Source organism: Salvelinus namaycush, chromosome 22 (assembly GCF_016432855.1).
Source record: "Salvelinus namaycush isolate Seneca chromosome 22, SaNama_1.0, whole genome shotgun sequence".
Classification (NCBI taxonomy): Eukaryota; Metazoa; Chordata; class Actinopteri; order Salmoniformes; family Salmonidae; genus Salvelinus; species Salvelinus namaycush.
This window is the reverse complement of record NC_052328.1, coordinates 20,115,917-20,139,773: the sequence shown is the minus strand read 5'-3', so window position 1 is coordinate 20,139,773 and position 23,857 is coordinate 20,115,917. Positions and strand designations below refer to the sequence as shown.

At 45.3% G+C, this 23,857-nt stretch overlaps 1 protein-coding gene across 1 annotated transcript in view; it reads right to left on the bottom strand.

The window, feature by feature from the left end:
* The window catches only part of LOC120017930 (regulating synaptic membrane exocytosis protein 1-like), a 28,157-nt gene extending 19,944 nt beyond the window's left edge, over positions 1-8,213 (bottom strand). The window contains exons 1-9 of the mRNA XM_038960886.1: positions 7,982-8,213; positions 4,248-4,288; positions 3,962-4,084; positions 3,643-3,742; positions 3,240-3,363; positions 2,127-2,173; positions 1,771-1,883; positions 1,029-1,159; positions 595-766 (exon numbers count right to left, since the gene is read on the bottom strand). Coding sequence (XP_038816814.1) covers positions 595-766; positions 1,029-1,159; positions 1,771-1,883; positions 2,127-2,173; positions 3,240-3,363; positions 3,643-3,742; positions 3,962-4,084; positions 4,248-4,288; positions 7,982-8,174 — 1,044 coding nt within the window. The 5' untranslated portion in view covers positions 8,175-8,213. The remainder of the gene's footprint in view (positions 1-594; positions 767-1,028; positions 1,160-1,770; positions 1,884-2,126; positions 2,174-3,239; positions 3,364-3,642; positions 3,743-3,961; positions 4,085-4,247; positions 4,289-7,981) is intronic.
* Positions 8,214-23,857: the final 15,644 nt, after the last annotated feature.

Below are 23,857 nucleotides of genomic sequence, written 5' to 3'. Positions count from 1 at the left end.
AGCGTCTTACCCAAGAAGACTCGATGCTGTAATCGCTGCCAAAGGTGCTTCAACAAAGTACTGAGTAAAGGGTCTGAATACTTATGTAAATGTAATATTCAAGTTTTTTATTGTTAATACGTTTGCAAAAATGTCTAAAAACCTGTTTTTGCTTTGTCATTATGGGGTATTGTGTGTAGATTCATGAGGGGGAAAAACTATTTCATCAGAATAAGGCTGTAACGTAACAAAATGTTGAAAAAGTCAAGGGGTCTGAATACTTTCTGAATGCACTGTAACTGTATTCTACTGTATTTTAGTCAATACCATTTCGGCATTGCTCATCCTAATATTTATATATTTCTTAATTCCTTTACTTTACTTTTAGATGTGTGTGTATCGTTGTGAATTGTTAGATACTACTGCACTGTTGGAGCTAGGAACACAAGCATTTCGCTACATCTGCAAAATATGTCTATGTAACCAATAATATTTAATTTGATTCCTGTGTGTGTCTGTGTTTCTGTGTGTGTGTGTGTGTGTGTGTGTGTGTGTGTGTGTGTGTGTGTGTGTGTGTGTGTGTGTGTGTGTGTGTGTGTGTGTGTGTGTGTGTACCTCTCCCATGAACATGCTATTCTCGTCAGGTAAGCGAGGCTGGTCCCACACGGTCAGCTCTAGCATGTGTTGGCGAAAGTCTCTGCGGTGGATGTGGGAGTACACAAACGTCTGGTTCCACTTTGGCTCTCCACTCTTCTTCACTGTCTTAGTCCTCCGCTTGCTCTTATCGCTGTGCACACACACACCAAATCAAATCAAATGAGCATTTATTTGTCACGTACACAGTTTACAGCAGGAATAAACGGTGCAGTGAAATGCTTACTTGCAAGCTCCCTTGAATACACACACACACACACACACACACACACACACACACACACACACACACACACACACACACACACAGAGGAGTTAACATTTGTTGTTGGTTTCTTCCTGTCTACAGACTATTTTATGTGAAAGTCTGTCAGTGATAGACCTTGTTAACGTACCTTCGGTCTGGCAGGAAGTACATTTTGACGTAGGGGTTTCTGGGTCGCCCGTCCGGGCGGGGAGGCAGCTCTGTAGCCTGTACCACGTTCACAATCAGCTGGTGTCCCACCTTATCATACCACAGCTTGACCTGAACACACACATGGATACACACACATACATGATCAGTAGGAGACAATCTTAAAGTCCCATCTTAAACGGCATGATGTTGGCTACAGACTATATACAATTATAAACTGGGTGGTTCGAGCCCTGAATGATTATTGGCTGACAGCCATGGTATCAGACCGTATACCATGAATATGACAAAACATACATTTTTACTGCTCTAATTACGTTGGTAACCAGTTTATAATAGCAATAAGTTACCTCGGGAGTTTGTGGTATATGGCCAATATACCACGGCTAAGGGCTGTTCTTAGACACAACGCAATGCGGAGTGCCCGGATACAGCCCTTAGCGGTGGTATATTGGCCGTATACCACACCCCATCAGGCCTTATTGCTTAAATATAACAAAACCCCAAATATCTGCACTGATGATACATGACATAATACATGACAATCCTTTGGTATGGACTCACTAAAAGTTGTCCGGGCAGTACCTGAAAACACAAACACATACAGAAACACACACACACACAATGGAAATGATCACCATAAACCAGATTACTATCACATACAAATACATAATAATCCCACATTTTTGAGTGCACACACACAGCTGTTGGTGTATACTCACTGCAAGCTGTCCAGGCATTAGCTGTGGGTGGTCTCTAAGTGTACTGGGGCTGGTGGGGGACATGACCGATATAGATGGCCGCTCCATCTTCTGGGACTCAAATGAACTGGAACCTGCTGTGAGGGCAGAAATAAGACAAGATGCATCTCGCCCAGTTAAACCCCTAACAACTAGGTTTGAAAAGAGAGAGAGAGAGAGAGAGAGAGAGAGAGAGAGAGAGAGAGAGAGAGAGAGAGAGAGAGAGAGAGAGAGAGAGAGAGAGAGAGAGAGAGAGAGAGAGAGAGAGAGAGAGAGAGAGAGAGAGAGAGAGAGAGAGAGAGAGAGAGAGAGAGAGAGAGACCAGAGGAGATACCTACTAGATTCTAATGGAGGGTGGGACGTGTCTGGGATTCTTGGGATATCACTGTAATCAGCCAAAGAGACATATCAGTCAAAGTCACACTACAATCTGACAGGACAGTATAACACAAGTCCACAGACACCATTGTTAAGCGTTGCCTTGACTGCAACATATTGGTAGGTAAAAACAGAAGGGAAGAGTAGGGTCAATGTAAAAGGACTAGGATAAATAAACAAAAATGTTACAACCCAGTATACATTTTTACAATCCCTTATTGCGGCTACTAATTTGGCCATTCTTCAGCTCTATGGTCACATGGTGTGGGGGTGGGTGGTGTGGGGTGGGGGGCTTGGGTAATTTGGGTTGGAAGGGGACACTAATACTGTAGCTTTACTTACTGATAGACTTTATACACCCTTCGCAAGTGTTTGGAAATAAATGTTTTTTTTAGGAAGGAGCAAAACAAGTCAGAAAGAGACAACTGTTCAAAATAAAAACCAAATGTATGTACAGTACCAGACAAAGGTTTGGACACCTACTCAAGAGAGAATGTCAAGAGAGTGCAAAGCTGTCATCAAGGCAAAGGGTGGCTGCTTTAAAATACATTTTAGTTTGTTTAACACTTTTTTATTTACAACATGATTCCATATGTGTAAATTCATAGTTTTGATGTCTTCGCAATTATTCTACAATATAGAAAATATAAAAAATTAAGAAAAACCCTTGAATAAGTAGGTGTGTCAAAACTTTTGACTGGTACTGTATGTGGATGGAGTGTGTGAACAATGAAACTCAATTCAATTGAGACCAATTCTGTTTCATCCCCTTCTCCTCAAATTGCACTCGTTCACTCGACATTAAAAAAATGTCAAACATCGGATTGATGTTTTGAATTGTTTGAAGCGAGTTTCCACCCTAATTCTTACACCAGTACATTCCTTGTAAATCCATGAGGGGAAGTGTATGAACGTACAACTTGGAAAGAAAGGGGGGGAACTAAATTGGCGATGGACTAACCTAAGCATTATCTCACCAGTACTAAATATACAAACAGAGACTTGATCAGAGAGTATCTATCAGGGTTCACCGTCTTTTCATCAAAGGTAAGAGACTCTTATTCCTGACTTACCCAATGGGCCGAGACACCACTAGTTCCACTTGAGGTTCTGCTTGGGAATTGAGAATGATATTATAAACTTCTTTCTGGGTTGCTCCTGGCAACATCTTGCCATTCCACTGCAGAACCTCATCCCCTGAAAATACACAATGACCTGTCATTCTTCAAAACCTACACACATACACACACGTGTACTCACACTTACACACACCAGAGGAGGCTGGTGGGATGAGCTTTAGGAGGACGGGCTCATTGTAATGGCTGGAATGGAATAAAATAAATGGAACCGTATTGAACACATCATGGAACTTTGTTCCATTTATTCCATTCTAGCCATTACAATGAGCCCATCCTTCTATAGCTCCTCCCACCAGCCTCCACTGACACACACCACACACACACACTCTGTGCATACCTGCTCGAAGGTGTCCCACGATGTCGGCCAGACTGCCCTTCTTGACTACAGTGATGAAGGCTCCCAGTCTGCCCGCCTCTGTGACCCTTCCCCCAACCACCTGAGAAAACACATGCACACATACACACAAACACACACACATAGTCATGTACACACACATGCACGTACACACACACACACACACACACACACACACACACACACACACACACACACACACACACACACACACACACACACACACACACACACACACACACACACACACACACAAAAACAGTCTAGCCACAGTGTGGTTGTGTCTGGTGTGAGCTCTGACCTTCAGCCCCAGCGGTGCTCCGGCCTCTTTGGGCATAGCACTCCTCTTGCTCAGGGTGATTCGGCCAATTAGATGGTCACCCTCTTTGGACGGCTGCCATGTCACCGGATGCTGTGAACAACACTGATTCAATCAGCAGCCTGGGAGCAAACACATTACCCCTCTTTCCCTCTGTCTCTATCTGTCTCCACACACACTACATATAAAGACACACATTGTAAAAAAAATATATACAGACACAAACACACTCACTTCAACAGATAGAAAAATAGATTCGGTCACTTACATGCCACACAGTGGGGTCCGGCGGGTAGCACTCCCAGTCCCCTAAATGAGAGAAGAGATCAACTCAAACAGGAGAAGAAGACAGAAGGAGACATACACACACACACCCACCCACACCCACCCACACCCACCCACACACACACACACCCACACACCCACCCACACACCCACACCCACACCCCCACACCCACACACACACACACACACACACACACACACACACACACACACACACACACACACAAGGTGTATACACTGCACATACCAGCTCAACTACCACTATACACAACAGAGCCAGATCTGGACCTCCTTCATAACAACTGTGTTTACAGAAGCAGGACAGAGTTCATTGAATATTTAGCTTCACTTCAGCAGAATCACCCAGGACTTGACGACCTTCTCCTCTTAGAGATTGAGAAAGAAAGAGAGTCTACACGTGATGTATGTTTGTTGAGCTCTTCATGGTTGTTGAGCAAACTTTCACTAGAAAGTCTAGTTAAAGGAAGGAAATATACGACCTCACTACTGTTGTACTTACGTACGCCGTAACGCACCTACAAACTAAAAGTGTGTGCACATGCAGTCACAGAATGATTTAAATGCCTGAACACTCCTCCTGTGCCAACTCAAGCATCTTAACCCGCCTCGGTCCGAGCTAAAAAAGGAAACATGGCTCGCTACTGCACTGATATGTTTAGAACTAGTTTTGACAAATCTCTTCTTCCTCTCTCATATGATCTATTAGTCATTAGAGAGATTTGTCTGGTTTCAATCTAGGTTGGCATGTGGAACAAATGGCATGAAATTAAAGCGGACTGAGGCCTATTCTTCTCAGTGCCGTGTATACAGTAGAAGACTATATATTCAAAAGTATGTGGACACCACTTCAAATTAGTGGATTTGTCTATTTCAGCCACACCTGTTGCTGACAGGTGTATAAAACCAAGCACCAAACCATGCAAACTCCATAGACAAACATTGGCAATAGAATGGCCTTACTGAAGAGCTGAGTGACTTTTGGATGCCACCTTTCCAACAAGTGACTTTGTCAAATGTCTGCACTGCTAGAGCTGCCCCGGTCAACTGTAAGTGGTGTTATTGTGAAGTGAAAACGTCTAGGAGCAACGACGGCTCAACCGCTAACAGGACCGCCGAATGCTGAAGAGCGTAGCGCGTAAAATGTGTCTGTCCTCGGTTGCAACACTCACTACCAAGTTCCCAACTGCCTCTGGAAGCAATGTCAGCACAAGAACTGGTCGTCGAGGTTTCCATGGCCAAGCAGCCTCACACAAGCCTAAGATCACCATGTGCAATGCAAAGAGTTGGCTAGAGTAGTGTAAAGCTTGCCGCCATTGGAATCTGGAGCAGTAGAAACACATTCTCTAGAATGGTGAATCACGCTTCACCATCTAGCAGTCCGACGGACGAATCTGGGTTTGGTGGATGCAAGGAGAACGCTACCTGCCCGAATGCATAGCACCAACTGTGAAGTGGAGGCATGGTCTGGGGCTGTTTTTCATGGTTCGGGTTAGGCCCCTTAGTTCCAGTGAAGAGAAATCTTAACTCTACAGTATACAATGACATTCTGGACGATTCTGTGCTTCCAACTTTGTGGCAACAGTTTGGGGAAGACCCTGATTAATTGGAACACCGACTGTAAGCCAGGCCTAATCGCCCAACATCTGTGCCCGACCTCACTAATGCTCTTGTGGCTGAATGGAAGCAAGTCCCCGCTGCAATGTTCCAACATCTAGTGGAAAGCCCAGAAGAGAAGAGGCTGTTATAGCTGCAAAAGGGGGACCAACTCCATATTAAACGCCCATGATTTTGGACTGAGATGTTCGACGAGCAGGTGTCCACATACTTTTGGTCATGTTGTGTAACTACCTTCTCCTTCTAGAAAATGTGATGTATCTACAGAGTTTACAAAAAAATAAGAACACCTTCCGAATATTGAGGACTCTGCTCTCCCCAGTCCGTCTATGGAGAGCGCTGCTCAAAGCACTGAGTACAATTTGTCAGCTTTGCCGTTTTAAACTCTTGTAAAACTTAATACGGATCATAAAAACACAATCTCAAGTATTTTGAAGACAAATTATTAGAAATATCGATCCTCAAATTGAAAGCGATTGATCAGCTTTGAAAAACATTTGAGAGAGAGAGAGAGAGAGAGAGAGAGAGAGAGAGAGAGAGAGAGAGAGAGAGAGAGAGAGAGAGAGAGAGAGAGAGAGAGAGAGAGAGAGAAAAAAAATATGGGAGGTGCATCTCGTGTTGATATCAAGCCCCAAGCCTGATGGAGAGGTGTGAGTGGATTATGACAGAGCTGTTTGTTCAGGAAAATAAACACAATTGAGCACTTTAGATGTTTCTTATTGTTTTTGTTTCATGTATTCTGCTTAAAATCGTCCTAAAACTGAGCACATATGACTTTATTGCTTTATATGAAATTAACGTAATAAAAAAAACATTGCAAAATGTATCGCACAATTTCAGAAAATCTACCGCAAAATCAAGCATTTTTGGCCTCAGAAATCACAAAAAGATACACATACACACACACACTATCCCTGTCTCAATTGTCTCAAGGCTTAAAAATCCTTCTTTAACCTGTCTCCTCCCCTTCATCTACACTGATTGAAGTGGATTTAACAAGTGACATCAATAAAGGATCATAGCTTTCACCTGGATTCACCTGGTCAGTCTATGTCATGGAAAGAGCAGGTGTTCCTTAATGTTTTGTACACTCAGTGTATCCTAAACATACAGGATAACAGAGTCTGACTGTCTAGGCCTATAGTTAGTACTGTAGGACATGCTAAGGTAAATAGCTAGGACATGGCTAGGTACAGGGGCATGGTTAAAACTAACATTAGTAGTCACATAGCTGAGACGATGTTACAGAAGCATCGAATGTTATTTCCAATGGCTCCAGGGTTGCAGTCTGTCCTAGCTCTGTCAGCCAGGGTCACATGTGGTCAGGGCAGGGTAAACCTATCCTGAAACCCTCAGGCCAAGCAACGGCCAGAATATCATATACACAAAAGCGCACGCACACAAGCGCACGCACACACACAATGCCGTCACACACGCACGCACTCAACAGCCAAACCCATATCCGCTGAATAATGTTAATGAACATGTTTGCTCAGGAGAAAATGATCTGAGATCAGGTACAATGATTACATTATATGTACACTATACATTAATATATAGACTCCAAGAACATTCTTCCACATTAAGAGACGATTTGTCAAATACCACTATCCTTCATCTAATAATCTCATAAGAACAGCCTATGATTACCTGTAATAAAGTAGAATGCGACCTCGAGTTTGGAATGTTACAATGAAGAAAGCAGACTGAGCCTGAACAGCTCACTAGTCACTACTAGTTACAATCACCTGCAACGTGTGTGTGTTAAAAGGTGAGCACACACACACACTTTCTCACACCATGAGAGAGCCCTGTGTTTTAAATTGTGCCCAGCATGTCTTCTAAACAAGAGAGTGCACAGTCTTACTACACACTCGTACCTCTTTCACTGCAGTGTGGGATGCATACAGTATCGGTAAGCTCTTTCACGGAGTGGGAGGAAGCTGGCCCTAGCAGCTGATCTGAAGTTAGTGTTGCATTGTGTCCCTTCATGGTTATGGTTAAGATTTGGCGAGGTTAAGCTGAACCTAGATCTGTGTCTATGTGAAACTTGGACTCTCTCACCTCTCTTACCTCTCTCACCTCTCTCGCTGACACTCTCAATCTCGGCGTCCTCACAGCTGCTATACTCCGGCGTGGTCCCTCCCTCTTCCTCTGAGCTGCTGACAGATGTCTGTCTCTTCCCGGCACCGCCACGTTTTGACTTGTAGGGCCGTGGCGGGGGCGGCCGCAGAGACTCTGACTGGTCCGAGCTGAGCGAATCATTGCGCAGCATGCTCTCAGCCTTCTCCCGTTTGGACCGGCGCAGGAGGGGATCCTGACCGGGTCCGGGGCCTGGGGCTGTCCCAGGAGGCTCCCTGAGTTCTGGGGGCTGGAGCTGTGGAGGGCCGAGGCCCTGTGGCCCTCTAGTGCCCCCCACCACCGTCCTCTGGCCCAGCATAGCCTCAGGCTGGCCCCCAATGCCCCCAACACTCTCAAACCCAATCCCCATCCCAACCCCCCTGCCTCGCCCCTGGGGCTGTAGAGGGTGCCTGCCCCCCAGTGGCTCCACTGGCTGGGCTAAATGTCGGGGGGCGTTGGGGTCTATGTGGTAGCCCTCCTCTGTCCATCGGGGGACCCCCACTCCCACAGGGTCGTGTTCCAGAGAGCGGCCCTTACTCAGCCGCCGGCCCTCCCTCCGCTCCCGCTCCCACTGGTCCCGGTCCACTGACACCTGGGTATGGAGTCTGGGGTGACCCGGCCGACGCTCACCTCGACCTTTAACGTTCTGATCGCCCGGCTTTCTCCTGGTGGGTGAAGGAGAGAGAACGAGAGAGAGAGAGCGACAGAGAGAACGGATTAGGTGTATGTCAGTTTAGAGTAAGGTTTAAGTAGGTTAAAATAAAATAAAATTGTATTGGTCGAGTATACACATATTGCAGATGTTATCGCAGGTGCAGTGAAATGCTTATGTTTCTAGCTCCAACAGTGCAGTAATACCTAACAATACAAAACAATACACACAAATCCCCAAAATAAAAAATAAATGAATTTCAGAACGAGCAATGCCAGAGTCTGGAATATAAATATATACACTGTATTCGGAAAGTATTCTGGCCCCTTGACTTTTTCCACATTTTGTTAAGGTGCAGCCTTATTCTAAAATTGATAAAATTATTTGTATCAATCTACACACAACACCTCATAATGACAAAGCAAAAACAGATGTTTAGAAAATGTTGCCAATTTATTACAAATAAAATACCTTATTTACATAAGTATCCAGACCCTTTTCTATGAGACTGGAAATTGAGCTCAGGTGCATCCTGTTTCCATTAATCATCCTTGAGATGTTTTTACAACTTGATTAGAGTCCACCTGTGGTAAATTCAATTGATTGGACATGATTTGGAAAGGCACACACCTGTCTATATAAGGTCCAACAGTTGACAGTGTATGTCAGAACAAAAGCAAGCCATGAGGTCAAGGAATTGTCCATAGAGCTCCGATACAGGATTGTGTCGAGGCACAGATCTAGGGAAGGGTACCAAAACATTTCTGCAGCATTGAAGGTCCCCAAGAACACAGTGGCCTCCATCATTCTGAAATGGAAGAAGTTTGGAACCACCAAGACTCTTCCTAGAGCTGGCCGCCCGGTCAAACTGAGCAATCGGGGGAGAAGGGCCTTGGTCAGGGAGGTGACTCTGACAGAAGCTCCAGAGATGGGAGAATCTTCCAAAAGGACAACCATCTCTGCAGCACCACCAATCAGTCCTTTATGGTAGAGTGGCCAGACGGAAGCCACTCCTTAGTAAAAGGCACGACGGCCCACTTGGAGTTTGCTAAGAAGCATCTAAAGGACGGACCATAAGAAACAAGATTCTCAGGTCTGATGAAACCAAGATTGAACTCTTTGGCCTGAATGCCAAGCATCCCGTCTGGAGAAAACCTGGCACCATTCCTACGGTGAAGCATGGTGGTGGCAGCATCATGCTGTGGGGATGTTTTTCAACGGCAGGGAATGGGAGACTAGTCAGGATCGAGGGAAAGATGAACGGAGCCAAGTACAGCGAGATCCTTAATGAAATTCTGCTCCAGAGCGCTCAGGACCTCAGACTGGGGCGAAGGTTCACCTTCCAACAGAACAACAACCTTAAGTACACAGTAGAGGTCGACCGATCATGATTTTTCAATGCCGATTCCGATACCGATTAATGCAGGACCACAAAAAGCCGATACCGATTAATCGGACGATTTTATATATATATTTTTGTAATAATGACAATTACAACAATACTGAATGAACAATGAACACTTTTATTTTAACTTAATATAATACATAAATAAAACCAATTTAGTCTCAAGTAAATAATGAAACATGTTCAATTTGGTTTAAATAATGCAAAAACACAATGTTGGAGAAGAAAGTAAAAGTGCAATATGTGCCATGTAAAAAAGCTAACGTTTAAATTCCTTGCTCAGAACACGAGAACATATGAAAGCTGGTGGTTCCTTTTAACATGAGTCTTCAATATTCCCAGTTAAGAAGTTTTAGGTTGTAGTTATTATAGGAATTTTAGGACTATTTTCTCTATACCATTTGTATTTCATATACGTTTGACATTTGGATGTTCTTATAGGCACTTTAGTATTGCCAGCCTAATCTCGGGAGTTGATAGGCTTGAAGTCATAAACAGCACTGTGCTTCAATGATTGAGCTGCTGGCAAACGCAGTAAAGTGCTGTTTGAATGAATGCTTACGAGCCTGCTGCTGCCGATCACCGCTCAGTCAGACTGCTCTATCAAATATCAAATCATATACTTAATTATAATTAACACACAGAAATACGAGCCTTTGGTCATTAATATGGTCAAATATGGAAACTATAATTTCAAAAACAAAACGTTTATTCTTTCAGTGAAATACGGAACCGTTACGTATTTTATAGAACGGGTGGCATCCATAATTCTAAATATTGCTATTACATTGCACAACGTTCAATGTTATGTCATAATCATGTAAAATTCTGGCAAATTAATTACGGTCTTTGTTAGGAAGAAATGGTCTTCACACAGTTCGCAACGAGCCAGGCGACCCAAACTGCTGCATATACTCTGACTCTGCTTGCACTGAATGCAAGAGAAGAATATTGCCTGCTGACATGAATTTCTTTTAACTACATATGCAGGTTAAAAAAATATGGATTTGTGTATTGATTTTAAGAAAGGCATTGATGTTCATGGTTAAGTACATTTGCGGAACGATTGTGCTTTTCTCGCGAATGTGCTTTTATTAAATTATCACCCGTTTGGCGAAGATGAAGTAGGCTGTGATTTGATGATAAATTAACAGGCACCACATTGATTATATGCAATGCAGAACAAGCTAGTTAACTTAGTAATATCATCAACCATGTGTAGTTAATTAGTGATTATGTGAATATTGATTGTTTTTTATAAGATAAGTTTAATGCTAGCTAGCAACTACCTTGGCTCCTTGCAGCCACAAGATCCTTTTGACGCTGCACTCGCATAACAGGTAGTCAGCCTGCCACGCAGTCTCCTCGTGGAGTGCAATGTAATCGGCCATAATCGGCGTCCAAAAAGGCCGATTACCGATTGTTATGAAAACTTGAAATCTTGAAATCGGCCCTAATTAACCGGCCAACCCGATTAATCGGTCGACCTCTAGTACACAGCAAAGACAACGCAGGAGTGTCTTAGGGACAAGTGAATGTCATTGAGTGGCCCAGCCAGACCCCGGACTTGAACCCGATTTAACATCTCTGGAGATACCTGAAAGTAGCTGTGCAGCGACAGTCCTCATCCAACCTGACAACGCTTGAGAGGATCTGCAGAGAAGAATGTGAGAAACTCCCCAAATACAAGTGTGCCAAGCTTGTAGCGTCATACCCAAGAAGACTCGAGGCTGTAATTGCTGCCAAAGGTGCTTCAACAATGTACTGAGTAAAAGGTCTGAATACTTATGTAAATGTGATATAAATTTGCAAACATTTCTAAAAACCTGTTTTTGCTTTGTCATTATGGGGTATTGTGTGTAGATTGATGAAGGGGGGAAAACAATTTAATCAATTTTAGAATAAGGCTTTTACGTAACAAAATAGGGAAAAAGTGAAGGGGTCTGAATACTTTCCAAATGCACTGTATGTATATGATGGTGTGTACAGACAGTATGGACAGTATATGAATATAAAAGGTGTGTACAGTAGTAGTTAAATAGGATGAGCCTTGACTAGAATGCAGTATATACGTACACTGAGTAAACTGAGTATAAGAACACCTTCCTAATGTTGAGTTTGGGGCATGGCCTCTACAAGGTGTTGAAAGCGTTCCACAGGGATGCTGGCCCATGTTGACTCCAAAGCTTCCCAAAGTTGTGTCAAGTTGGCTGGATGTCCTTTGGGTGGTGGACCATTCTTGATACACACGGGAAACTGTTGAGTGTGAAAAACCCAGCAGCGTTGCAGTTCTTGACAAAAATCGGTATGTCTGGCACATACTATCATACCCTGTTCAAAGACACTTAAATATTTTGTCTTGCCCATTCACCCTCTGAATGGCACAAATACACAATCCATGTCTCAATGGTCTCAAGGGTTAAAAATCCTTCTTTAACCTGTCTCCTCCCCTTTATTTACACTGATTGAAGTGGATTTAACAAGTGACATCAATATGGGATCATAGCTTTCACCTGGATTCACCTGGTCAGTCTGTGTCATGGAACTAACTGTTGTTCTTAATTGTTTTGTATTCTTAGTGTACATATGAAGTATGTAAACATTATTAAAGTGACCAGTGTTCAATGACTATGTACATGGGGCAGCAGTCACTAAGGTGCATTGTAGAGGTTTACAGGTTAACCATTTGTGTGTTCATGGCCATAGCTTACGGCGGCTCGCTACGTGACCGGGGGTCCATTCCGGGTGCCAGTCCTGGGTCACCGGGGTGATTGGGGTCGAGGGGCCCCAGGGGGACTTGGAAGTGGGAACGGAGCTTCTTGTCACCGGGGTTCAGGCCACACATGGCCGGGTCACTGATGCCTGAGCCTAGACCTGGCTTCCCTGGACCTGAGAACCACTCCCCTGGCTTAGTGAGGATCTCCTGCTGCTTACGGCAGTTATTACACACCCACATCACCTGGAGGAACACAGATACTTAGATGTATTATATGGTTATTATACAGTTATTAAACATCCACATCACCTGGAGGGAGAGGTTATAACACCGTTATTACCCAGCCAAATCACCTGGAGGGAGAGGTTATAACACAGTTATTACTCAGCCACACCACCTGGAGGGAGAGTTTATAACACAGTTATTACTCAGCCACACCACCTGGAGGGAGAGGTTATAACACAGTCATTACCCAGCCAAATCACCTGGAGGAAGAGGTTATAACACATGTATTACACAACCACATCACCTGGAGGGAAAGGTTATAACACAGTTATTACACACCCACATCACCTGGAGGAAGAGGTTATAATACAGCTATTACCCAGCCACATCACCTGGAGGAAATTGATACATAGAGTACTGCATTTGTTTGTTAAAATCTAAATAATTTACATGGATATAATTATTTAAAGGCCAAGTTGCTTTATCAATAGTTGGTTAGCAACTTACTTGGTACATATTGTATTGAATATCACATGAGAACAGCATTGTGTTGTGTATAGTGAGTAGCTATTATTATCACAAGTAATTAAGATAAGCACTGAGCCAATTTGAATAGCGACAGACCAACTGTGAAGTTCAGCATCACACACAAACTATGGCTTAGAAACAGACAGAGAGGAATCAGGGGGGACCCTCTGTTCACCAGATTCCATAAGACTCCCTGATGGCTCCTTAAAGAGAACTAAAATAAAACACCATGGCATGTTCCATATTTTCCCTCTCTCTCCCCCTCTCGTCCCCCTTTCTCTCACTCTCTCCTCCTCCAGATTGCTTTTGATTAAAAAGCCACAAAAGCCGAGGAGAAAACAGCCACACACCGACGCAGTTCTATTTATCCCACCATCCACAAGGCAGGCAGGCAGGCAGGCAGGCAGGCAGGCAGGCAGGCAGGCAGGCGCACACACACACACACACACACACACACACACACACACACACACACACACACACACACACACACACACACACACACACACACACAGTGCTTTGCTGAAGATATCCACCAACCCACCGATTCCTGCTGCCAGACCTAAGTAGCTGATCCCTGCCAGACCCAAGCAGCAGATCTGTGCCAGCACCAAGCATAGATCTCCCGCCTTGCCTGCTGCTGCAACATAGCGCCAGAACACACACACAATCCCTGACAGGGCAACCCTCCAACAGAACACACTCTCCATGAGCGCACAGTCGCATATGCCTCCTGCCACCTCCACTGCTGCTGTCCTAGTTTATCACACAACAGCCAACTTTACTAGTCAGCTATAGTGGCACCGATCGTTCCCAGTTGAAAGTCTATGTTAATGTGGGTGACACTTTCCATAAGACACCTGTGTACAATGTTTTTATAGTGCTTAGTATCGTCTATAGTGCATTATTAGAATGCTTAAATGTGTAAGTGCCTTTTCCTCTCTCTCTCTCGCTTTCTCTCTCTCAAGTATTTTTAGCCAGATCCTAATTGGTATGTCAAATTTGATGTTCCTTTTGATGACATAGAAGGCCCTTCTTGCCTTATCTCTCAGATCGTTCACAGCTTGGTGGAAGTTACCTGTGGCGTATGATGTTTAGCCTGAGGTATGTATAGTTTTTTGTGTGCTCTAGGGCAACGGTGTCTAGATGGAATTTGTATTTGTGGTCCTGGCAACTGGACCTTTTTTGGAACAGCATTATTTTTCTCTCTCTGTCTCTGTCTCTCTCTTTCTCTCTGTCTCTCTCTGTCTCTCTCTGTCTCTCTCTGTCTCTCTCTGTCTCTCTCTCTCTCTCTCTCTCTGTCTCTCTGTCTCGCTCTCTCTCTCTCTGTCTCTCTATTTCCGTCTCTCTGTCTATGTCCCTGTCTCTCTCTGTCTGTCTCTCTGTCTCTCTCTCTGTCTCTCTCTCTGTCTCTCTCTCTCTCACTCTCTCTCTCACTCTCTCTCTGTCTCTCTCTCTCTCTCTCTCTGTCTCTCTCTCTCTCTGTCTCTCTCTGTCTCTCTCTGTCTCTCTGTCTCTCTGTCTCTCTGTCTCTCTTTTTTTGCATCACTCCCTTTTCTTTTTCCATCTTATTTTAGTATAAACAACCCCTCCAATACCAAACAAAGTGTTCTTGATTCCAAACCCCGGTCTGACACAGCATGTGACATTTAACATCTGACACCTCACATAAATGTTTTGCTACTACTGACACACACACACACACACACGCACACGCACACACATTCACACACACACAGGGATCTACACTAAATCAGACTCACAATCCACAACAGTCAGATGTGGGTGAACCCTTGCAGTACATTATTAGAAAGGTACTCTATAATCCTGTGTGTGTGTGTGTGTGCGTGCGTGCGAGAGAGAGAGAGAGAGAGAGAGAGAGAGAGAGAGAGAGAGAGAGAGAGAGAGAGAGAGAGAGAGAGAGAGAGAGAGAGAGAGAGTAAAACAAAAAAAGGCAAACAATATATGTTCCGAGGTCACCGCTGGCAAGAAACTTTGGCCAACATTGAAAACGCTCATCCACCATTTTGCCTCACATCTGGACCTTGAATCACTAATCAAGGTCCAGATGACACCAATACAAATGGACAACATTTGCGAGGCAGTGCAGAACCCTAAGACCTGCTGTTTTTCCATGGAAGCCACAGATAATCCAGGAGTAATCCTGGTATTAGATCACCCTCTGATAGGAGGCAGCCAGTCGGCTGGATGGAGTCATAGTCGGGCAGATTGCAGCAAACACAAAGCCTTTACACACACTCCCACTTCCAACAGCAACATATCACATTACCAGAAGAAACCCCAGAGACTAGAGACAGAGAGACAGACAGAGAGAAAGAGAGAGAGAGAACAAGAGAGACAGAGACAGAGAGACAGACAGAGAAAGAGAGAGAGAGAACAAGAGAGACAGAGACAAAGACAGAGATAGAGAGACAAACAGAGAGCTAGAGACAAACAGAGAGCTAGAGACAGAGAGAGAGCTAGAGACAGAGAGAGCGCTAGAGACAGAGAGAGCTAGAGACAAACAGAGAGCTAGAGACAGAGAGAGAGCTAGAGACAGAGAGAGAGCTAGAGACAGAGAGAGAGCTAGAGACAAAGAGAGAGCTAGAGCCAGACAGAGAGCTAGAGACAGAGAGAGAGCTAGAGACAGAGAGAAAGAGAGACAGAGAGAGAGACAGAGAGCTAGAGACATAGAGAGACAGAGAGAGACAGAGACAGAGAGACAGAGAGCTAGCGACAGAGAGCTAGAGACAGAGAGCTAGCGACAGAGAGCTAGAGACAGAGAGACAGAGACAGAGAGCTAGAGACAGACAGAGAGAGAGAGAGAGACAGAGAGAGACAGAGACAGAGACAGAGAGCTAGAGAGAGAGCTAGAGAGTCAGGAGGGAAGCAGCATGTAATGTGAGCAGAAGAAACCCCCAGAGACTAGATAGTGAGTGAGTGTGCGTGTGCATGATTGAGTGTAGAACAACAATGAAAAATTCAGTGCTGAAATCTCAGAGATTCTATTGTATTGCTGCTGGTTCCTGGAAAGACTAACACACTCTGTAACCATAGTTACCGCATGTTGTTACATTCCACCCAGGGAATCCCCATTCTCTGTCTTCAGGTACAGCTGAGAAAGGTCAACAAAAGGTCAGGCTCTATAGTGGAACTAAATGCTTTACCACAGTAGAGTACATTATGAAAGAGAATGCTCATTCCCTAGTAACATACATAGCAACGACATCTAGATACAAGAAGAAATGGAAGAGCCAAAAAAGCCTGTGTTGTGTTTATTTTTTGGCATCTGTGACAGTAAAGGATTTGAATGATCATGTGGTGTCAACATGTGGGTTATTTTCTTTCCAAGTAAATTGCGCTAAAAGTCTTTCTAAGAGTAATGGAAGAGGATTATAGCCATTATACTGGCTGGTTTCCTAAAGAGGATAGTTCAGGATAGAAGACTAAAGTCACTGGATCACTGGATTCATAGAGGTTGAGAGGTCAAAAGGCTGACTGTTGACCGACTGGTTTCCTCCTGGGGGGGGGGGGGGGGGGGGGGGGGGGGGGGGGGGGGGGGTCAGTGACTAGCTCATTATCACACTAATTACCAGCTATATCATTTGGCTAATGACCATCCAATCAAAAAGTGATCAGAGCCTCTGGGTGGGGCTGTGGGGAACAGGGATGCACCTGATTTATCAACTACTCGCCAAGCCCTCAAATAGTTGAACCGGGTGTGTTAGTGCTGGGTTAGAACAAACATGTGTACAGTCTGAATTGAAAAACCCTGCTCTAGCCTACCCAGCCGGCCCCTGCACCATCTATACAATGTACTGTGCTATAATGTGATGGGCTATGATCTTGTCTCCATTGACTAGTGTGAAGGGAACAGGCAAGGACCACGAGTAGTGAGTCACTGCTGTCAGCGTGTCCTCACAGGTGAGATGGATGGGGTTTCCCTCCAGGGGCAAGGGGGCGGTCTGACAAGGGCACGTTCACAATGACAGCTTGACGTATGGAGGCGGCAACAAGCAATGCACTACCCATAATTCAGCGGGCTATAAATCCTAGGTAAGGATGAAAGAGTGCCACAAAGGAGATGAGTGTCCATTGGGGCTGTACATAAGCACACCCAGACCCCCCCCCCCCCCCCCCCCCCCCCCCCCCCCCCGATCACACACACAAATGCACACACACGTACACACACACATGCACACACACACTAAGTGACAGTACATATGATAAACAAACACTCCAATTCTATCACACCCAGACCCATCCATGCAGAAACACAAACACAAACACACACACACACACACACACACACACACGGGCCATATCGACTGTTAAACACCGGATCAATAGTGTAAATAATTTACTTTGGGTCTCTGCTGATGTTGCAAAAGCCTACCTCTGTGTGTGTGTGTGTGTGTGTGTGTGTGTGTGTGTGTGTGTGTGTGTGTGTGTGTGTGTGTGTGTGTGTGTGTGTGTGTGTGTGTGTGTGTGTTGGGCCAGACATAGGTTTCCCTCTGACAAGGCATCAGTGGGTCGATACCCAGGACAAGTTTAGCCCGGCCCCCCCTCCCAATACAGGCTTTTCTGTGAATTAGACCGGATGATCTGTGAGTGTGTACATGTGTGCATGTGTGTCTGTGCGGCTGGGACTGGTCTCACTCACACTGGGAGTGTGTTTATTTTTTAATGTGCACTCACTCACACACACACACACATGCTAGACACACATCACAACTGTCACGCCCTGACCTTAGAGATCCTTTTTTATGTCTCTATTTTGGTTTGGTCAGGGCGTGAGTTGGGGTGGGCATTCTATGTTTTGTGTTCTATGTTTTCTATTTCTGTGTGTTTGGCCGGGTGTGGTTCTCAATCAGAGGCAGCTGTCTATCGTTGTCTCTGATTGAGAACCATACTTAGGTCAACAGACGATCGTTACAGAACTACCCACCACCAAAGGACCAAGCAGTTTGGCCAGGACAGGCAGCCCCAATAATTATTTTGGGGGGGGCACACGGGGCGGTCGGCGGAGCCGAGGATGGAACCAGAGCCAGTCGGGGTGAAATTGGAGGTGAGCGAGGGGAGCGAAGCAGAGACAGTGAAGGAGTTGATGGGGAGATTGGAGGAGAGAGCTATGAGAGAGCTGCTGTGTTGGTACATTCGCCCTACGGAGCGTGTCCTTGGGTTGATGTTACCTGAGTCAGCTCTCCATACTCGTCCTGAGGTGTGTGCTAGCCGTCTGGTGAAGACTGTGCCAGCCCCACGCACCAGGCCTCCTGTGCGCCTCCCCAGCCCTGCACGTCTTGTGCCAGCTTGGCGCTCCAGACCTCCAGTGCGCTTCCACAGCCCGGTGAGTCCTGCGCCGGCTCTAGGCACGGTTTCCCCAGTTCGCCAGGAGAACCCAGTGCGGCCTGTTCCAGCTCCCCGCACGTGCCGGGCAAAGGTGGGCATGCAGCCAAGAGGAGCGGTGCAAGTGGTAAGCACCAGAGCTCCAGTGCTTCCCCACAGCCCGGTTCGACCTGTGCCTGCGCTCTGGAGGTGCCGGGCTAGAGTGGGCATTCAGCCTGGAAGAGTGGTGCCAAGGCTACGCACCAGATCTCCAGTGCTCCCCCACAGCCCAGTGTATCCAGTGCCTGCGACCTGTCCGGAGCTGCCAGAGTCTCCCTCCTGTCCGGAGCTGCCAGAGTGTCCCTCCTGTCCGGAGCTGCCAGAGTCTCCCTCCTGTCCGGAGCTGCCAGAGTGTCCCTCCTGTCCGGAGCTGCCAGAGTCTCCCTCCTGTCCGGAGCTGCCAGAGTCTCCCTCCTGTCCGGAGCTGCCAGAGTCTCCCTCCTGTCCGGAGCTGCCAGAGTCTCCCTCCTGTCCGGAGCTGCCAGAGTCTCCCTCCTGTCCGGAGCTGCCAGAGTGTCCCTCCTGTCCGGAGCTGCCAGAGTGTCCCTCCTGTCCGGAGCTGCCAGAGTGTCCCTCCTGTCCGGAGCTGCCAGAGTCGCCCTCCTGTCCGGAGCTGCCAGAGTCGCCCTCCTGTCCGGAGCTGCCAGAGTCGCCCTCCTGTCCGGAGCTGCCAGAGTCGCCCTCCTGTCCGGAGCTGCCAGAGTCGCCCTCCTGTCCGGGGCCCGCTGCGAGGGTCCACGTCCCACACCAGAGCCGCCACCGCGGATAGATGCCCACCCAGACCCTCCCCTATAGGTTTAGGTTTTGCGGCCGGAGTCCGCACCTTTGGGGGGGGTACTGTCCCGCCCTGACCTTAGAGATCCTTTTTATGTCTCTATTTTGGTTTGGTCAGGGCGTGAGTTGGGGTTGCTGTCTATCGTTGTCTCTGATTGAGAACTATACTTAGGTAGCCTTTTCCCACCTGTGTTTTGTGGGTAGTTGTTTTCTGTTTTGTGTTGCTGCACCTGACAGGACTGTTTTGTTTTCGTTCATTCTCTTTGTTATTTTGTTTAGTGTTCTGTTTAAATAAAAATAACATGAACACTTACCACGCTGCGCTTTGGTCCACACCTAATTCAACAGATGATCGTTACAAAACTGCTGTTACAAGACTCTTATTTACTATTGTTAATAATTCACAATTTAAACACTTGCCCCCCAATCCCCTTTCCCTAATACATGTGTAAATATTGGATTATAAATTGGGCCTTCCTATATTGTACTTATAATACAGCGATCTCAGCCTCCAGTATTTATGCTGCAATAGTTTATGTGTCGGGGGCTAGGGTCAGTCTGTTATATCTGGAGTATTTCTCCTGTCTTATCCGGTGTACTGTGTGAATTTAAGTATTCTCTCTCTCTCTCTCTCTCTCTCTCTCTCTCTCTCTCTCTCTCTCTCTCTCTCTTTCTCTCTCTCTTTCTTTCTTTCTCTCTCTCTCTCTCTCTCTCTTTCTCTCGGAGGACCTGAAAAGCCAACTGACATCTACTCCTGAGGTGCTGACCTGTTGCACCCTCTACAACTACTGTGATTATTATTATCTGACCCTGCTGGTCATCTATGAACATTTGAACATCTTGGCCATGTTCTGTTATAATCTCCACCCGGCACAGGGAGAAAAGGACTGGCCACCCCTCATAGCCTGGTTCCTCTCTAGGTTTCTTCCTAGGTTCTGGCCTTTCTAGGGAGTTTTTCCTAGCCACCGTGCTTCTACACCTGCATTGCTTGCTGTTTGGGGTTATAGGCTGGGTTTCTGTGCAGCACATTGTGACATCAGCTAATGTAAGAATGGCTTTATAAATACATTTGATTGATTGATTGATTGACTTATGCTGACATGTTTATTCTATTCTACTGAGCCATTTACTTTATGTTCATATTGTTACGTTTTATTATTTATTTTTGTTGCATTGTCGAGAAGGAATCTGTAAGTAATCATTTCTGTAAGTAATCATCATCAACAATTGATGATTGTTTATACCATGTGTATCCTGTACATTCGACTAATGAAACTTGAAAGTACTACTGTAATGCTATAGAGGACAGGAAGTCTACTGTACTTCTGCCTGTCTCCACTAGATGTCTCTGTACTGCGGTGTGTTGGTTCAATCTCACCTGGTACTGGCCACAGGGATGGAGGGGCTCCTGGACAGATTTAGTCATAGAGAAACTATGAGTAGTCTTTTGCAGCCAATCTGTTTATTTAATTGATGAAATTTGGGTTAATTTCAATTGATCCGAAATATACTGGTTCCTTCAGGTTCATTTGATATAATATGCAAAATATAGGCTTCATCAAATGTGATAATGTACGTATGGCTTGTATCTATATGTGTGACACAACAGGAGGAACCCGAGAGATAGCTCTGTCTCAGGTCCCAGTCAATGAGACATTTCAATGAAGTGAATGAATGGCGGAGCGGAGCGAGACTAGAGACTGAGATCAATAGTAATCATGAGGTGCTGTTGCGTTCAGAGGAGATGACACATGGATGTGTGTTTCTGTATCTCAGCCAAACTGCTGCAGGGAGAGACACTAGGTGTACACAATGAACGCTACCCTGAGAGTCTCAAACACTGATGTGACTACATTCTAAAAACATAGCCTAGGATGTTACAATGAGAAGGAAAGAGAAAGAGAGGGGAGGGGGAGAGAGTGCATACTCTCTTGGGAGATAAATCAGACTTCAAAAATGTTTTCCGTGAGAAACACTTGGCTTACGCACAAACACAGATTTCACCATGAGATCCGCCATCATTGTAGATCTGCCAAATGTATTTGTATTTTTTTTGAATGTTCAATGTTGGACTTAAAACACTGTAAAATCACCAGGAATTAGGTAGAACTAAATTCCGGCCAACTGACCATCCACTCAAGGAAAAATCGGCCCACGGCTGAATGTAATTGGGGACACTTGCTGTAGATAATGGCCACTGCTTATCATTAGCCACAACATATATAGACTACGCAAGCTATAAACAGTGACTACATACATACATAGGCCATACATTGGGGATACATAGTCTCAACGTAGGAGCTTTCTCTTTTTTCTAACCCCATCTGGGGCTTCAAACAGATACAGAGGGCAGCATAGGTTAGACATTGGGGCAACACAAACAATATGCAGAGTCCTCACAACCTACACTCCAGGCTATGTAGTCAATGCATAGGGCTACACAGGTCATACACAGGGCTTACACATGCTACTCAGTTACAGCTTGTACTGCCAAAGCCTCATTAGAGTTAGTGCTGTTGTACTGTGCTGTAGGGGGGTTGGTGGATACTAGTGTCTACACTACTCTCAAGAACTGTTGGAAGGCCAAAGCACCACTGAGCCAAATACCAATAAAGTGATGGTTTGGCAGCTCCACTGAGGGAACGGGGCCAAGGGAATGTAAGGTTTGAAACTGGACATAACTGTAAGAGTGCTGTATGGTGTAAAAGGCATGTCCGGAGTACTACCTAATGGTATGTAATGTTACACTCTGTGGTCTAGTGAGCGTTAGTGGAGTACTACCTAATGGTATGTAATGTTACACTCTGTGGTCTAGCGAGCGTTAGTGGAGTACTACCTAATGGTATGTAATGTTACACTCTGTGGTCTAGTGAGCGTTAGTGGAGTACTACCTAATGGTATGTAATGTTACACTCTGTGGTCTAGTGAGCGTTAGTGGAGTACTACCTAATGGTATGTAATGTTACACTCTGTGGTCTAGTGAGCGTTAGTGGAGTACTACCTAATGGTATGTAATGTTACACTCTGTGGTCTAGTGAGCGTTAGTGGAGTACTACCTAATGGTATGTAATGTTACACTCTGTGGTCTAGTGAGCGTTAGTGGAGTACTACCTAATGGTATGTAATGTTACACTCTGTGGTCTAGCGAGCGTTAGTGGAGTACTACCTAATGGTATGTAATGTTACACTCTGTGGTCTAGTGAGCGTTAGTGGAGTACTACCTAATGGTATGTAATGTTACACTCTGTGGTCTAGCGAGCGTTAGTGGAGTACTACCTAATGGTATGTAATGTTACACTCTGTGGTCTAGCGAGCGTTAGTGGAGTACTACCTAATGGTATGTAATGTTACACTCTGTGGTCTAGTGAGCGTTAGTGGAGTACTACCTAATGGTATGTAATGTTACACTCTGTGGTCTAGCGAGCGTTAGTGGAGTACTACCTAATGGTATGTAATGTTACACTCTGTGGTCTAGCGAGCGTTAGTGGAGTACTACCTAATGGTATGTAATGTTACACTCTGTGGTCTAGCGAGCGTTAGTGGAGTACTACCTAATGGTATGTAATGTTACACTCTGTGGTCTAGTGAGCGTTAGTGGAGTACTACCTAATGGTATGTAATGTTACACTCTGTGGTCTAGCGAGCGTTAGTGGAGTACTACCTAATGGTATGTAATGTTACACTCTGTGGTCTAGTGAGCGTTAGTGGAGTACTACCTAATGGTATGTAATGTTACACTCTGTGGTCTAGTGAGCGTTAGTGGAGTACTGTTGGTCGACACTCGAGGAGGTTCCACCTTTTTGTTGGCTACATATCTTAACGAAATAGTGCAAGACTTTGGCAAGTAAGCCCTTTTTTCCCCCAGCAATGACTGGATGTCTATAGGTACATCCAGCTTGCGCTAACACTAGTTAGCAATTTCCTTCAAGCTGCACACAGAGACATAAATATGGTATCCATTAATTCATTTGACTCTGGCTAAGTAGAAAAAGGGCTTGACTGCCAAAGTCTCGCACTATCCCTTCAAGGTCTTGATGAGTCACATTCCTGCATTTACACCTTGTACCCCTATGACAGAACATGATGCTGGTAAAATGCTGCAAAAAGTTCTGGTTGCAAATTAAGTTCACTGAACTACTATGACTTCACAGG